The sequence below is a fragment of the Sylvia atricapilla genome, chromosome 15, assembly GCF_009819655.1.
Source record: "Sylvia atricapilla isolate bSylAtr1 chromosome 15, bSylAtr1.pri, whole genome shotgun sequence".
In the NCBI taxonomy this organism is placed as follows: Eukaryota; Metazoa; Chordata; class Aves; order Passeriformes; family Sylviidae; genus Sylvia; species Sylvia atricapilla.
In genome coordinates, this window is record NC_089154.1 from 5964493 (window position 1) to 5980100 (window position 15608).

General features: G+C 59.9%; 3 protein-coding genes across 3 annotated transcripts in view; 2 read left to right on the plus strand and 1 right to left on the minus strand.

The window, feature by feature from the left end:
- PRPSAP2 (phosphoribosyl pyrophosphate synthetase associated protein 2) overlaps positions 1 to 15608 on the plus strand; it is a 77757-nt gene that overhangs the window by 10657 nt on the left and 51492 nt on the right. The gene's annotated exons all lie outside the window — the stretch shown is intronic.
- FLII (FLII actin remodeling protein) lies at positions 671 to 10143 on the minus strand. Its single transcript, XM_066329882.1, has 30 exons — positions 10030 to 10143; positions 9306 to 9416; positions 8185 to 8256; positions 7977 to 8057; positions 7597 to 7682; positions 7277 to 7438; positions 7067 to 7170; positions 6801 to 6976; positions 6565 to 6722; positions 6393 to 6477; positions 6030 to 6177; positions 5774 to 5907; positions 5448 to 5660; positions 5185 to 5364; positions 5029 to 5111; positions 4875 to 4949; positions 4574 to 4657; positions 4336 to 4507; positions 4149 to 4253; positions 3752 to 3943; positions 3355 to 3543; positions 3124 to 3263; positions 2784 to 3009; positions 2442 to 2596; positions 2256 to 2316; positions 2043 to 2171; positions 1857 to 1963; positions 1572 to 1677; positions 1422 to 1487; positions 671 to 1262 (listed from the first exon to the last, which is right to left on the minus strand). Exons 1-30 carry the CDS (start codon positions 10090 to 10092, stop codon positions 1128 to 1130), a joined length of 3798 nt encoding a protein of 1265 aa, XP_066185979.1. The 5' UTR covers positions 10093 to 10143; the 3' UTR covers positions 671 to 1127.
- MIEF2 (mitochondrial elongation factor 2) lies at positions 10240 to 13851 on the plus strand. Its single transcript, XM_066329887.1, has 4 exons — positions 10240 to 10448; positions 10790 to 10964; positions 11410 to 11587; positions 12620 to 13851. Exons 2-4 carry the CDS (start codon positions 10797 to 10799, stop codon positions 13663 to 13665), a joined length of 1392 nt encoding a protein of 463 aa, XP_066185984.1. The 5' UTR covers positions 10240 to 10448; positions 10790 to 10796; the 3' UTR covers positions 13666 to 13851.

Consider the following 15608-nt stretch of genomic DNA (forward strand, 5'->3'; position numbering starts at 1 on the left):
CCAGGTAGGGCTCTGTGCCTGCTGCTCCTTTCTGACATTAATTCCTGCCACGGGGTGGGTTTGGGATGGGATCACGCTGTGGAATTACACACCGGCTCCTGGTCCTGGTCCATGTTGGTGCTGCAGGGGGGCAGATGGGGCTGCCCCAGCCCCCTCCTGCCCCAGTCTGGGCTGCCCCACCCTGGGGGTCTCACTGTGCCAAATCCCCCCTGGGCTCCGAGCCTGGTCTCGTCCTCTTGGGGGGCTGTGGTGACGCCAGCTCTGTCCCCTGGCCCATGGTGGCTGTCACCACGGGGCTCAGCTGGCCCCTGCCCCTCTCCTTTTTGGGACCTGTGGCCCCCCTGGGCTCTCCTGCGGTACGTGTGTGGCTGGGGGGGTTCGGGCTCTGTTGCTGCCGGCCGAGGCCGGGGCTGTAGCGTCCCTGGTAGAACTCCCCCCCACCTCATCTTTTTTTTTTTTTTTTTGGTAAGATGAATTTAGCATTGTTTAGTAATTAAAAATACTGGTTTTTAATATTGAAAATAAAGCATTTAATATCAACTGCCTAGGCTGGAAGGTGTTTGCTGAGCCTTGGAGCCAGGTGAGTGCTGGGGTTCCCCTGAGCTGCACAGAGGCATGATCAGAGATCAGGGTGACCCCATTTGGGAGTGACTCAGAGCCTGGGACAGTGTTGACGTGAGAAGTACAGCATTTATTGATATGATCCAGATGGGCTGATCCCTGCTGAGGGTCCATCCCCCAGGACAGCAGGGACCATCTGTAAGGCCCAGGGCTGAGAGCCCCTCAACTCCCCCCAGTTCTCCTTAGCAAAGCAATCCTCCCACCGAAACTGGGAGTCACTCCTGTCCTCCCAGTCACAGGGGAAGCTCGGCACTGGCTTGGGGCAGCAGCATCCCCAAGCAGTGCGTGTGACAGGAGCCCACACCACCCCGTAGTGCCCCTCAGGAAGGGAAGGGGCTGAGCTGGGCGCCGTGCTGGGAGAAGGGGGGACAGAGGGGCAGCCCCAGTGATCCCCACTGGCCCCGGCTCGGGGGGAAGCGGCTCCAGGCTGAGCCTGGTGCTGGTGGCAGCGTGTGGCGCCAGGGTCCGGCCGTGCCGTGGCCGGAGCTCTGGGTGCTCCTGGCCCTTTAGGTGGGCGGCTTGCGGAACACGCTCCAGGCGTGGAAGCAGCGGGTGAAGGGCCAGGGCTCGTTGCCTTTCCGCACCAGCCGGAGCTTGCGGGGGTGCGTGGGGTCCTTGGAGCGCATGTGCTGGATGTAGACCTGGGGCAGAGCACTGCTGTGGGGATTCTGGCCCTCACCCACCTCCAGGGATGGTGTTCTCCAGCCCAGAGCTCTGCACCACCCAGATCAGGGCCCCGAGGGGAGATGGAAGTGCCGAAATCCACCCCCACACAGTTCCAGGATGGAGGGAGGTCTTACCTGGCATGCCTTGAGGCTCAGCTTGATCTCCACTTGACTGGTCTGGGTGCCCACCCACATGTAGACCTGTGGTAAGGATCAGCAGCTGGGCTCAGCCCACAGAGCCACGGGAAGATCTGGGCCCAGAACAGCCTCATGCCCCCAGCTCACCTCCCGCCCGTTGTCCAGCAGCATGATGTCATCATCAGCCAGGTCATCCTGGCAGAAATCTGAGCACTTTTCTGACACGGAGAAATAACCTTTCTCATTGGAGCATCTGCAGGGAGATGGACAGGGACAGCATCAGGCATGAGTTTGTTAGGACTTGGCTCATGTAGAGGGAAGGGATGCGACGGAGCAGCTGTTTTGGCTGGTTGGTTCCCCAGGGGGCTGGGCTCTGGGGGAGGAAGGGAAGCAGCACAGACTGGAGCATCCCTCTCCATGCCAAGTGCCCACCTGAAGAGCCGTGAGTACTTCATGTAGTCGGCATCTTCATCGTAGGGCTTCTGGCCCCCAATGCCCACCCAGAAGAAGTTTTCAGGTTCTTCTCCCTCGTTGATGACCTGAAAGGGCAGGAACAGGGCTGAGTGTGGCCTGGGTGGTCACTGTCACCCAGGTAAGGTGGCACTGAGCCCTGCTCACCTGTTTGCTGTAGGAGTCATCAAACATGTGGTTCATGATGTCCTCAGCCAGCTTGGCCTCATCAGGGTCAGCCGCCCGGCCCACCCAGGTATAGACGATGCCCTGGTTGTCTGTGCTCTCAAAGGGCACCTGGGGAGACAGCGGAATCAGGGCTGCCCAGAAGGGCAGGAGGGCACCCAGGCAGCCCTGAGGATGCTCAGCCACCAGCATTACCTTGAGGATGAAGCAGAACTCGGAGTTGAGCAGAGCAGCGTCCGTGTTGATCTGGATGCACCTGGAGACGGAGCCCCCGAGGCACAAATCAGTGGGAGACCTGGCAGCTGTGCCCACCAGCAGGTATCCCACCTGGCTCTGGCACCCGTGGGTGCTGCCTGGCAGGGAGCAGCCCTGGGCACTGACCTGGTGCAGAGGGCCCCGCCGTTGGTGCGGATGTGGTACAGGCTGGGCTGGGGAGTGCTGACCCGGTCCTTCCGCTTGCCCCGGTGGATCACAAACCTCCTCTTGAAGTGTGACAGGAACTTGGGGTTCTCCTGCTGCTGGGTCATGCGCACCACCTGGACAGGGCTGGGTGTCAGAAGGGGAACAGGGACTTCCCAGACACAGCTCCAAGCGCCAGCTGCACCCCCCTGCCAGCTCCCATCTTTGCTGCTGTGCCCTGCCTCAGCATGAGGGGCAGAGAGTGGATGGGGAAGAAGAGAGGCAAAGCTGGGGCACCCCTGTGTCACCCCCAAACTGTGTCACCTCCAGCTTGCCACGGAAGTGACTCTCAAACTTCTTCTGGAGGCTGAAGGTGAAGGTGAGCCAGCCCATGTTGGAGGCCTCCCGGCCCTGCCAGAAGTAAACGATGCACTGGGAGTCTTCCTCGGGCTGCTTCTCCTCCTCTTCTTCCTCACCCTCCTCTTCCCCTTTGCCTTCACCCTTCTTCTTTTTCTCTTCATCCTCCTCATACTCCACTGGCACCCAGTACCTGAAGGCAGGAACGGGGGGTGATGTCAGGGATGGGACAGTCGGGAGGACTGGGCAGGGAGGTTGGGGACAAGGAGGTCCAGCAGCCCCTGAGAGGGGAGAAGCCAGATGTCACCTGCACAGGAAGACGTAGCAGTCGTGGGTGTGGAAATGGCCAAACTCCTCCTCAGGCAGACGAGTGAATTTCTTGCCCTCCAGCACGAAGCCCTCCATGCCATCCAGGTCTTCGTTCCACTCCTCCATCAGCTGCTCCGCCTGTGGCCCCATGAGCTCCATCAGTCCCTTGGCTCCTCCCTCAGCACCCAGCCCCATGCCATGGGGGATTCATGGGGGTCTCCAGCCCTACCTCGCTGAGGGGCATGGGGGGCTGGCGGGGCAGGAAGAGCGCAGTGAGGTCGGCCTTCATCTGGTCCTTCTTCTCAGCGTCCTTGCGGACCTTGCCGGCCAAGCCGCCGTCCTGCAGCACCGTCTCGGCGTTCCGGGTGTAATCCACCCGCAGGACGTCATCCCAGTTCTTGAACTTGGACTTGAACACCTACATCACAGAATCATCAAGGCTGGAAAAGACCTCCAAGATCACCGAGTCCAACCTGTGACCGATCCCCACCTCGTCAACCAGACCAGAGGTACCACCTCCAGTCGTTCCTTGAACACCTCCAGGTGTTCAGGGTGTAAATTGGGGAGTAGGTAACAGACCCTTGGCCACAGCCCCTTCCCAGCCATCTGAGGGGTCCAGGCCCTACCTGGCACTCAGTGCCCTCCAGGTTCCTGGTGACCATGGCGTGCTTGGGCCGGTGCAGCATCGTGCACAGCTCCTGGCTCAGCTTCAGCGCTGCCGCCCGCACCAGCCGCGACGACTTCCTCCCGATCCAGATGAAGACGTCGGACCAGCAGTCCAGGATGTACACGCTCTTGGTGTCCAGCAGGCTCTGCAGCTGAGGACACCGCAGGGAAGAGGGGGTCAGGCACCTGCAGGCATTCCCAGCTGGAGAACACCCTGCCTGCTCCCAACACAGCAGAGCATTCCCCAGCCAGGCGCTGCTGGCTGAACCTCCCTCTCCCAGGGCACAGCTGGAGGCAGAAGGGGCATGAAACCAGTCTCACTGGTCAGACTGGGAGAACCTCCCCGCCCCATCCTACCAGGCGCATCTCTGGCATCAGATCAGCCTTCAGCCTCTTCTTGTGCTCCACGGAGAGCTTGTAATTGATCTGGGGAAGCTCCAGGTAGCCCAGACCGAGGCCGACCTGCAGAGGGGATGGGGACAGAGATAAGTGGGGGCTGCAGGACTCCAGCAGGGCTGGTGGCCCTATGGATGCAGCTCCCCACCTTGTACAGCTTGGGCTTGTGGGGCTGGAAGTCATCGGGAACACAGGGTCGGATCTCCTCGGGCTGTCCTCCCAGCACCTCCCAGAATTCGGGGGTCTCCTGGCCCTGGGTGAGCAGTGTGATCTCGGCCTTGCCCTTTCGCTCGTTCTTGTTGATCTTCTCAGCAAAGAGCCTGCAGTGGGAGCAGGTGAGATGGCAGCTGGGGTCCCCACACCCCCAGCATTCCCACAAGCCCTACCTGGCCTTGGTGGTGCTGCTCAGTGTGGCCTGGCTCCCACGCCACACCATGAGGTCGAGGCCATGGTCCAGGAGGAAAACAAACCTGGTGGAGAGAGGTGAAAGGAGTCAGGAGAGAATGGGGTGTGCTGAGCATCCTCCCCATCCTGGGGGTCCCTGCAGGGCACCAAGGGGGGTTTGAACCCATATTCTTGTAGAAAGCTGCTGGCATAGCCCATTTGCACCATAGAACTGCAGCTAAAATGTCTCAGGTAGACCCTGCTGTACCTTCTACAAGGACCTCTTGTCCCCTGGCCACTCACCGGGGGTCCAGCGACGTCCCTTTTAGTGCCACCGGCTCCAGCTTGACATTCTTCTTCCCATAGACACGGTAGAGCCTGTGGAAGGGACAGCCAGGGTGGGATTTAGGGCACTGCCTGCCCCACACATCTCCCCAGCCCCTGTCCTAAGCTGTACCTGGTGACATATTGCGTGTCCTCAACAGTGAAGAAACCGCTGGCAGTGCCACCCTCGATGTAGGAGATGTCATTGTCGAAGACCTGGGGGCAGGGAGGGGGTGAGGGTGGGACAGGAGGGGTCGGGGGCTACACGGGAGCTGGGGGCTGGCCTCACCTGAAGAAACTCTTCACTTTCATCCCCCATCTCCTCCCGGATGCTGCGGCACTCAGCCCCCAGGTAGTTACGGAGGTTGACAGCATGGATGGCAGAACAAGCCTTCTTGTCCAGTGTGGCCTCCTGCCCGATCCAGTAGTAGATCTCCCAGTTCAGGGAACCATTCTCATCCAGGAAGGTCTGGGAAGGACAGAGCGGGTGTGAGATGGGATGGCTGCAGCTCCGGGGAGGGGATGTGAGGGCCCTCGGTCCTCCCTGGGTACCTTGAGAACGATGTAGCAGTCGGCTTCGTAGAACTTGCCGTGGAAAGCCTCGTCTACCAGCGTGGGCACAAAGTTCTCAATCTGCCAGACACAGAGGCCAGGCAGCTGCCCCACGTCCTCACTAAAGAACTCTGAGTAATCCAGCTGTGGCTTCTCCAGGCCCTGGTCCCAGCGCCGTGTCTTCAGGTCCGGCGCCTTCGCCTCCCCACTCTCCTGGGGGAGAGGAACAGGTCAAATTAGGGACAACCAGAACCCTGCTGGCACTCAGGGACACACACAGGGACATTGTGATACCATGAGGACCCCTCTCCCACCCCAGACCCTACCTCTATCTTCTTATTCTTCTCCTGGGCCACGTCTGACATCCCCTTCAGCACCTGCTTGGCCTGGTCATCCTGGGCAGAGTCCTTGCGCCGCCGGAGCCGCATCTTGCGGGCCAGCGGGTCCTTGGTGCTGCTCCCTGGGGACACAGGGACAGGCTGAGAGGCAGCCAGGCCACCCTACGGAGCACAGCTCATCTCCCAGCCTGTCCCAGGGCCGTGCCAAGGCAGGGGCTGTGTGTCCCTGTCCCCACACACGTACCCGCGGCAGCGGCTGCCACGGTGGCGGGGGAGGCTCCGGCCAGGCGGAGCTGGTTCTGCAGGGAGAAGTCGATGTTGTACCACTCCGAGGAGCGATCCGCCGGCTTCGGGGGCATCACCAGGTTGGGGTTCTCGCGCACGTCCAGGATCTGCCAAGGAGGGCACAGAGACCTCGGTGAAGCACATGCTCACAGGGATATTTGAGGGTGTGGGCATGGGATGGAGACCTCCAGGCTTCAGTGAGATGAGGGGATGTGGAAGGAGCCCTGAATCCATGGCCTGCCTGGGCTGAACCATGTGGCAGATTGCAGGTGCTGGGGCTGTGGTGGAGCCAGCCCAAGACAGAGAGGTACTGGGTGCCCACCTCCACATCCGTCAGGAAGTGGATGGCCTCTGGCAGGGTCACAAGGCGGTTCTTGTTCAGCACCAACTTCCTCAGCTTGGAGCACCTGTGGGACAGTGATGCTGGTGACAGGCCAGCCCAGGGTGACCTGTGACCATGTGTGACACAGCAGATCCAGCTGTGTGCTCCTTACCTGCACAGGCTCTCAGGGATGAGCTCCAGGTTGTTGTTGGCTGCCATGAACTCCTCAAGGTTGGTGAGCTTGCCAATGCCCGAGGGGATTCCATCAAAGTCCAGCTTGTTGGAGTTCAGGTACATCTTCTTCAGCTTGGTCAGCTTACAGATGGCCGACTGGGGAAGGGGGAGATGGTGGGGTGAGGAGAACCATGGAAACACAAGCAGGGATGGTACATAAGGACAGGGACATACAGGTAAGGAGGTGAGCTGGTTGCGGGACAGGTTGAGGGTCTCCAGCTGGGTCCACTGGTCGATGCAGAGGGACAGCTCTGTGATCTGGTTGCTGCTGAGGTTGAGGCGCCGCAGGCTGCCCAGGGTGTAGAGACACTCAGGGATACGGCTGAGGTCGTTGCAAGACAGGTCCACGTCTGGGGAAAGAGATAACGAGGTGACACCACCAGCCAGACCAACACTGGGGGCTCTGGAGGGCTCCGTGGGGCTGGATGCCCCAGCCCTACCTGCCAGGTTCACCAGGCCCTCGAGGCTGGTGGGCAGGTTGCTCTGCGTGCGCTGGGTGTTGCGGAGGTGGAGGGTCTGCAGGGCTGTCATGGCTGGGAGTTGCCTGAGGACCAGGGAGAGCCACAGGGCAGAGAGAGTGTCAGGGTGGAGCAGGAACCTCAGTCCCAGCCCTGCCAGCCTGGGACCCAGCCTGGGCAGCGGGGTTGTACCGGAGCTGGGCGTGCAGGAGGGGGTTGTTGTTGAGGATGAGGGTCTGCAGGTGCACCAGGCGCCTCATCTGTGGTGGGAGACTCTCCAGCTTGTTGTTGCTCAGGTCCAGGTAGAGCAGGTCTGTCAGGTTGATGAAGAGCTGGTTGGGGATGGTGTCGATGCTGTAGGGATATGTAGGGGAAATTCAGGATTGCCTAGGACCTGTACCAGCCCCAGGTCTCACTCAAGGAGGGGCAGAGAGCAAAATCCAGAACAAAGTGTGACCAACAGAGGTGGCCATGGCCAGGAGGGGAAGGTAGTCACCCTAGCCTAGACCCACCTGTTGTGGCCAAGGTTAAGGACCAGCATATTCTTGGCATTCTCCAGTTCCCTGGGACACTCTGTGAGCTGATTGTAGCTCAGGTCCTGGGAAAACAGGAACACAAAGCAGCTGTAACCCTCTGCACCACACCTGAGGATTGGGGATATCTCCAGGGGCACAGCAGGAGCTGGATCACCACACAGGGAACCCATCCATGGCATCAGCCTTTAAAGGAGGCACTGCCAGAGGGTCATCCTGCCAACAGCCAGCTTCCCTAGAGCTCAGCCATGGGCTTAGGACTGGTGCTCCCAAGGAGCACAAGGAGCCACCAAGGTGCAGGAATGGGATCCAGGAGTCTGAGCTGGCTCCTGCATCAGCTGAGGAGACTCTGCACCCACCAGCACTGAGAGGTCATCCAGCTGGAAGATGTCGTCAGGGACTCCTGAGTTCTTCAGGCTGTTTGCACGAGCCACAATTGCCTGCAAAGGGGAGATAGGCAGGAATGCAGCTGCCTGCTGAGCCCCCAGGGTGCCCAGGTACGATCCTTGTGTGCCCTCAGACCCCAGAGGTGCCTGGGGACCCCTGAGGCAGGAGGGGGACACTCACCCGGAGGCAGGGCAGGCCAGAGAGCTCTCCATGCAGCGTGGTGAGGCTGTTGTGACTCACAGAGAGGTGCTCCTGCAGAGAAGCCCCAGACAAGCCTCAGTGAGCAGAGAGAGGTGCTGGGGCTGTGCAGAACAAGGATTGGGCCCTCACATCGATGTGGAGGCTCCTCCATCCCAGGAGAGTTGGGGACTTTGTGAAGCCCTGTCACACACAGGGCTGCTGGGACATTCCCAGCCCCAAACTGGAGTCCAGCATGCCTGCACTGCCTCCACATCCCTCATTGCCTGTGGTAGCCCTGGCTGGACACCTCAGCCCTGCTGTAGGGTTTGGGGTGCTCTGGGATGCCACCACACAGTCCCTGTGCAAACAGATGCCAGTCCTTGGAAATGCCTCTCACTGGGGCGACCTGAAAACGGGCAGACGTGGGCACTGCTGGGGTAGGAGGAATTTCCCTGGGGAAATGTTTTCCTCTGAGCATCACCAGCTCCGGCTGTTGCCTGTTCAGGAACACAAGGAATTGGCAGGCTGTGGGCGGGATGGCAGGATTTCAGTCTTGCTGTGGCCCCCGAGCACCTGGCAGGGCTGGCACCAAAGGATTCCCTGCACCTGGCGCAGGGACAGGGACTCCTGGCAGCATTTAAAGCACTGAGTTTGTCTGACACTGACAGGATGAGGTCCCTGATGTGCTGTGGACACCACCAAAGCTAAGCTGAGCCACGACTCCACCAAGGGCCTGGCTGAGTTGCCCAAAAAACAAAGCCAGACAGCTGCCAGCTCCTGCTCTTTATATACTTTAGCAAAGGAGAAGGGAAAAAAAAAACTACCCAAAACCTTGATTCTCTCCATCACCCTTCCCTTCTGCTACTGGGCAGAGAATCTAAGCACGGTTTTTAATCAGGTTTTCTTGGGAAACAAGGTGAAACCGAGTGCAAGCTCATGCCAGCCCCACTCCTGACAGCTCCTGCATCCTATTTCAACCACACATTGTAGCTCAGTGCTATTATTAGACATTGGAGCATCTGCTGCTGAGCCACGAGGCTGGCAGGGAACAGCCTCCTGCCGGATCCCACAGCCCCAGTGGGACAGGGGAGCCCCATTCCATCCCAAAACATGGGGCTCACCAGCTTCTGGAGGGCAGCGAGCTCCTCGGGCAGGTAACAGAGCCCCGTGCGGTTCAGCTTCAGCCAGCGCAGGCTCGTCATCGCCTTCACATGCTCGGGGAAATATCCGCCCTGGAGACGACGAGGAGGAGGAGGGTGAGGAAACCACCTGTCCCACGGGATGAGGATCTGGGGACCTCAGTCTGATTGATGCTCTGGAGTCATGGGAGGTTTGGGATGGAGCAGTCCTATGGGACCGGGAACTGTGGGGGTCATGATGACCCAGTCCTAAGGGACTGCGAGACGTGGGGATTTGGATCAACCAGTCCCATAAAACTGGGAACTAGAGGGCTGGGATCACCCAGTCCTAGGGCAGACGGGATTGATCATTCCTAGGGGACTGGGAGCTGGGAGCCATGGAGACCCGGTCCTATGGGACTGGGAGCTGGGATCTCCCAGTTCTATGGGAGTGGGAGCTGAAGGCTGGGGGATCACCTGTCTCTCTGGGACCCGGTGGGCTGGGGCCGGGCTGCTCAACCATAGCGGCCTGATGTGAGTCAGGGATCGCTCAGTCCCGGGGCGCTCACAGGATCGGGACCGGTACTACCCAGGTCACCCACCCCGGGCGGGACCGGGGCCGGGATTCCCCCGCCCCTGAGGCCGAGCCAGGCCTGACAACCCCGCGGGGCCCAAGCCCGTTGGGGCCCTGTGGGCCGGGCTGTCCCCCGCTCCCGCTCCCCCGCACCTTGAAGTCGTTGCCGCTGAGATCGACGCCGCGGACGAAGGGCAGGACGCCGGTGGCCGCCATGGCGGAAGGGCGGAGGGACCCTGCGGCCGCACCGCGCCCCGACAGGCCCCGCCCCCTGTGGGCCCCGCCCCCGGGCCCGCCCCGGCCGTGACGTACGCGGGCAGTGGGCGGGGCCAGGCGCTACTTCCGCGAGCGGGTGGGGCCGGGCCGCGCCGCGCCCCCATTGGCTGGGACGCGCCGGGGGCGCGCGGTGCGTGCGGGGCGGGGGCGCGCGGGGGCAGCGCCGGGCCCGGGCCGGTCCCGGTTCTGGTGCCGCCTCCGGTGTCGCCTCCCCGCGGTCAGCGGGGTCCGGGGTCCTTCTTTCCCGCGGGCCGCGGACCCGCCCCAGCGCTGCCGGTGCCCCGCGAGGCTTTGCGGTAGGGCCGGCTGAGGAACGGGTGACCCTGCCATTCCTTCCCCGGGATCCCCCTTCCTTTCTGGGGTGTCCCTTCTCGGGGGTGCCCGTTCCTTTCTGGGGTGTCCCGTCCTTCCCTGGAATGCCTGTCCCTTCCCTGGGGTGTCTCTCTCCCGGGGTGTCGCCTCCCCTGGTGACCCTTGCTCCCTCGCCGCACCCAGGCGTCCCGGCGGCGGAGCTTTTTGTCCCGCTGGAAAGTGGGCCAGCGGAACGCCTTGTTCCCCAAACCTTCCTGCCCTGCGGCTGCACCTGGCCCGGGGTGACAGATGCCCCGGCCCGGGGTGACACTCCTGTTCTCCGCAGGGCGACCATGACGGCGTTTTGGCAGCAGCGGGGCAGGCGGCAGGAGAACGGCGGGCTGGGCAGTGTCATCGACGGGCTGGGCAGCGTGTTCGATGTGCTCTTGGCCAACGCCAGGCTGGTGCTGGGCGTCAGCGGCGCGGCCGTGCTGGCCATCGCCACGCTGGCTGTCAAGAGGGTAAGGCTGGGGCGGGGATCAGAGCACGGCAAGATGCCCAGGAAGAGCTGGGTTGGTGCCAGTGTGGTGGGGCAAGATGTGCCCCAAACCTCGGTGTCTGCTCCTGAGCTGGTTCCTTGCATATGGCACAAATGCCATCGGGGCTGCCTGCTCCCACCGTGTGGGACCGTGTATTCATGTTCCAGTTTGCCTGGAGCATTTGGGATGCAGTATCCCATCCCAAAAGGCACCTGGGACTTAAGTTGCATTTGGGTATCTGTTTTCCATGTAAAACCTACAGGAAGATGATGCACACATTTGTGACCCCCCAAATTGCATCTTTTTGTGAGCAGAAGCCTTGAGTGGGGCTGTCCCCTCATGTGTGTGCTCCAGAGAGGCTGCTGTCACCCATAACTCATGGAAAACAAAGATAACAACTTGTCCTCTTGGTTTTTCCTTCCTCCAGCTGATCGACCGAGCCACCAGCCCTCGGGATGAAGGTGATCCCAAAGCTGAGCAGAAGTCCCTGGAGGAGAGCTGGCAGGACTTAGCATTGATCAAGACAACACCAAAACCCCCCAAGAAGCAGAGAAGGGAAGACCTCAGCGAGCCTCTGCTCTCTCCAGCTCGGCCTGTGGTGCCAGGTGAGGCTCCAGTGCTAGCGAGGAGGATCACCTTGCTGTGCTCGGGTGGCCGTGCCGCTGCTCCCGGCAGGCTGGCGGCTCCGTGTTATTTTTAGCTCAGTGTCCAGAAAGCCGACCTGGCTGAGCCTGCCCTCCTGGGAGGCTCCCAAGCCGTGGCCCCTTTTTAGGCAATGCCTGTGGAAACAGGACCTCTGATGACACCCGGGGTGTCCCAGCCAGTGCTGTGGGTGGGGGCTGTTTGGGTTTGTTTCCTCTCGAGCGGCGTTGGCTGTGCTTGTTTTCTGGGTCAGCTCTGCCTGTAGGAAGGTGGGCTCGGGAGCTGCTGCAGACAAAGGCTGCCTTGTCCAGCTCCCCACAGAGATGGCGTTTTTCCAAGTGGGAAACTGGCCCAGCTCAGTCCAGGGCATGTCCTGAGATACTGGACCCAGAGCAGGATTGTTTGTAGGATCCTCGTGTGAGGAGGTGGAGGGACAGGCACAGATCTCTCTGATGACCAGTGACAGGACATGAGGGAACAGCAAGAGCTGTATCAGGGGAGGTTTAGTTTGGATATTATTAGGAAAAGGTTCTTCCCCAGAGGGTGGTTGGGCACTGACCAGGCTCCCCAGGGAATGGTCATGGCCCCAAGGCTTCCAGAGCTCCAGGAGCATTTGGACAACACTCTTGGGGACCGGCTGGGATTGTTGGGGTGTCTGTGCAGGGCCAGGAATTGGACTGGATGATTTTTGTGGGTCCTTTCCAAGTCAGCATATTCTGTGATCCTCTAACCCTGGCAGCAAGTCCCTTGCCTGGTTTCCATCTCTGGCTTAGGAGTGAGGCTGGGAACAGTCAGGTTTTGGGGCTGTTTTTGGCTCTGCATGGCTGAGAAGTGCTGCTAACATCAGTGGGCTCCACGGGGGCCCTTGGTGAGGTCAGTGTGACCTCCAGAGGGGTGGGCAGAGAGCTGGGCACCCAACTCACACCTTCCCCTCTGCTGCCGAGGGTTTCAGATGATGTGCTCAGAGCTGTGACATCTCCTTTCCCTTCTCACAGATCCCAGGGGCTGCTCTGTCCCTCTGGGGGCTCCTCAGGTCAAGTCCAGCCCCCTGCGCTGCCTCACGCTGCAGGAGAAGCTCCTCTCACACAGCAGCCAGCTGGCCGTGCCTGAGATCCAAGCGTCCCTTGTCCCACAGCTGGCCAGGAGCATCTGCACCCAGCTGCAGAACTTCCTGCGGAACAAGTGCCCGGAGCTGTCCTTCGGCCGCTTCTTCCTCCGTGGAGCCCTGCTCGACGGCCTCGAGGTCCTGGCAGCTGACCACATCCACCTCATGCTCCCTGTAGTTCTTGATGCCGGACTCTGGAGCCTCATCTCGGGAGAGGACACCGTGGTGAGGAACCCTCAGTACTGGATGATCAAAAGGATCGATCTGGGGTATTTCCCTCGTGGGTGTAGCCCTTGGGACAGGTTCATTGTGGGCAGGTACCTCTCCTCCAGCGTGCTCAACGAGACCCTCCACAAGCTGCTGGTGGCCTCCATCAACTGGCCTGCCATCGGTGGCCTGCTGGGATGTGCCATCCACCCCGTCGTGGCCTCCCGGGAGCTGAAGCTGGAAGTCAAACATGATCAGGTTGAGCTGAGCATCACCCTCTTCCCAGTGGTGGAAATGGAGGACAAGGTTCTTCTGGCTGTTCCTCCTGAAGGACTGGTGGAAAACCTCTGGCTGGAGAGCTTTTACAAGGCAGAGGTCTCAAGGGTGAAGGAGCTGGATGCCGGTGACTCCGGGGCTCGGCAGCTCTGCCTCCGCATCCTGAATGGCATCTGCAGGAGCCAGCCCAGCCTGCACAAACTGGGTGGCAGCCCCATGACCCACATCATCCTGCACCTCAGTGACACTGCCTCGGACTGGGCAGAGGAAAGCCTTGCTGACAGGTTCCAGCAGGTGCTTGAGGAGCTGGTGGCCTGCCTGGAGAAAGGAGTCCTGCTCTGCTATTTCAACCCCAAAATCAACCTGTTCTCTGGGCTGTTGGAAGAGGAGATTGATGAGATGGGCTTTGTGCTCTACAGGGCCATATCTGAGCCAGAGCTCCTGCTGAAGTGACTGGTGTGTCGGGAGCTCCTGAACGTGAGGTGTTGCTCCCCTGCCTGCTGCTCCCTGCTGTGAGGGCTGTGATGCTTCTAGTTGACTAGTCAGTAAGAGGCAAAGTTCTTGCACTTTATGAGAGAAAAAGAAAGTTTCCTGTGTGAATAAAACGTGCCTGAGCAGAGGTGGGTGCTGGCAGAAGGAGGCTCAGAGGCTCTGCTGAGCCAGGGTGAGGGCAGCCTGCACCACACATGTGAGCTCTGTCTGCTGGGAGCCCAGTGAAGCATGTTTGGTCTCTGGCTCCCAGTGTCCTCTGCCTGTCCCAGCTGTCAGATTCCCCTCACGTTCTGAGACCAGCTGGAGCTGGAGGGGAGCACCCCTTCCTGCTGCTGTGTCCTGCAGACACCTCAGGTGCCACAATCCTGGGTTGGTCCTGTCACCAGCACCTCACTGTGCCAGCACTTGGGGCAGGAGGAGAGCCTCACCCACCAATTTTGGATTTTGCCAATCCAAAATAAGCCCTTGGAAGGTCTGAGTGGTTGTCTGGGTGCTGGATGGTACAGCCACAGCAAATGGGGGCTGAGGGGTTATTCCTTGGAAACCCTTCCAGTTGCCAGAAGGGGTGAACTCAGCCCTACCTCTTTGTTCTGACAATGTCAATGCTGCCCCGAGGAAGGGGCCCTTTTCCCATGCGGTGTTTTGCTGGAAGATGTCCTGAAAAAGAGCTGCTGGCTCTGGGAAAGCTCCCGATTTCAGCTGGAGGCTGCAGCAGGGCTGTTTTCCCTCCCTGGTGGGTGGGTGGCTGCCAGTGTCTGTCTGCAGGTCCCTCCCAGGCTGTCTGGTCACCTTTCACACATGTATTGCTGCTGTCTTGAGGTCCTTTTTCCTGAAGCCTCAGTGTATGGGGTGGGGAAGGAGAGCACGAATGATGTTGTGAGCAGAGTGCTTGCAAGAACTGAAGTGGTTTATGCTTTTTATTGAGAAGATATATTTTGTTTGGGTATTTTGTTGGTTTTTTCCTTTTTGTTTGAGCGGCTGCTAGTAGGGTTTGGCCTGGCTCTAGTCCCAGAGAAAAGGAATTTATTCTTACATTTAATGGGAAGAGCTGGTTTTACACGCGGGTGGAGCTGGAGGAATCCTGTGGACTACACTGTGAGCAGCTGTTGTGGTTTAGTTTTCTTTACAGCCATCATCTTGTTTATGGGAAGAAAAAACCTGCTTTTCCTCCCAGTCTGACAACTACTTTGTTCCTCCAAACCACTTTCCCAGGTGTTACTGATGAGAATAAACCTTCCCTGTGCACACTGGTTCTCTGGTGTCAGCTCTCTTTTGTCTCCTTTTCTCTGGTAAAGGCTTAAGTGACTCCCCAGCTGTGGTGGCCTCTCTGGGAACCACCCAGGGCCTGTTCCTGCTGCCTGGCGAGCTTGGTGATGGTCAGATCCCATCCTGCCAAGTCTTCCTCCTCCTTTTCCAAAGCCCTGGACTCACAGAGTGCCTGGCTGCAGTGTGGGAGCTGTTTGGACACTGAGCTTGTACCACTTACAGGGCTCAGCTGAGCATTGGCCAGGGTGAGACTCCTAAAGCTGCTCCTGGCTGATCCACCAGCAAAGTTTAACCTGTTCCCTGTGTCCTGCACAGCTGCTTCCCACTGCTGCTGCCATTCCAAGGTGGCTGGCCAGGCTGCTGCCGTGCCTTGGCTCAGGGACTGCATTCCAAAGCCTTGGAATCCTGTTATTTTAGCTCAGGGTGCGTATTTTTAGGCCACGGCTGTCAGCGGTGGGAGTGAGGGCTACAGGGAAATGCAACCCAAATTCTCCTGATTTTCTGCATGGATTTAGGCCTGATAGCAATGGACTGCTGCAGGGTTTCAGGCTCTCTTTGAGGCATGTTGCTGCTGTGGGCTCAGCTTCCATCCGCCCTCCAAGTGCTCCAGCCTCCTGCCTGTCCCCAGGAACTGCTGG

Coding starts and splice junctions, on each gene's coding strand:
- FLII (XM_066329882.1), bottom strand. CDS start 10,092: ATGGCGGCCACCGGCGTCCTGCCCTTCGTCCGCGGCGTCGATCTCAGC. Junction 8,058..8,184: donor CTGGCCTGCCCTGCCTCCGG/GTGAGTGTCCCC, acceptor TCCCCTTTGCAG/GCAATTGTGGCTCGTGCAAA. Junction 5,661..5,773: donor AGAAGAATAAGAAGATAGAG/GTAGGGTCTGGG, acceptor CCTCTCCCCCAG/GAGAGTGGGGAGGCGAAGGC.
- MIEF2 (XM_066329887.1), top strand. CDS start 10,797: ATGACGGCGTTTTGGCAGCAGCGGGGCAGGCGGCAGGAGAACGGCGGG. Junction 10,965..11,409: donor CCACGCTGGCTGTCAAGAGG/GTAAGGCTGGGG, acceptor TCCTTCCTCCAG/CTGATCGACCGAGCCACCAG. Junction 11,588..12,619: donor AGCTCGGCCTGTGGTGCCAG/GTGAGGCTCCAG, acceptor CCCTTCTCACAG/ATCCCAGGGGCTGCTCTGTC.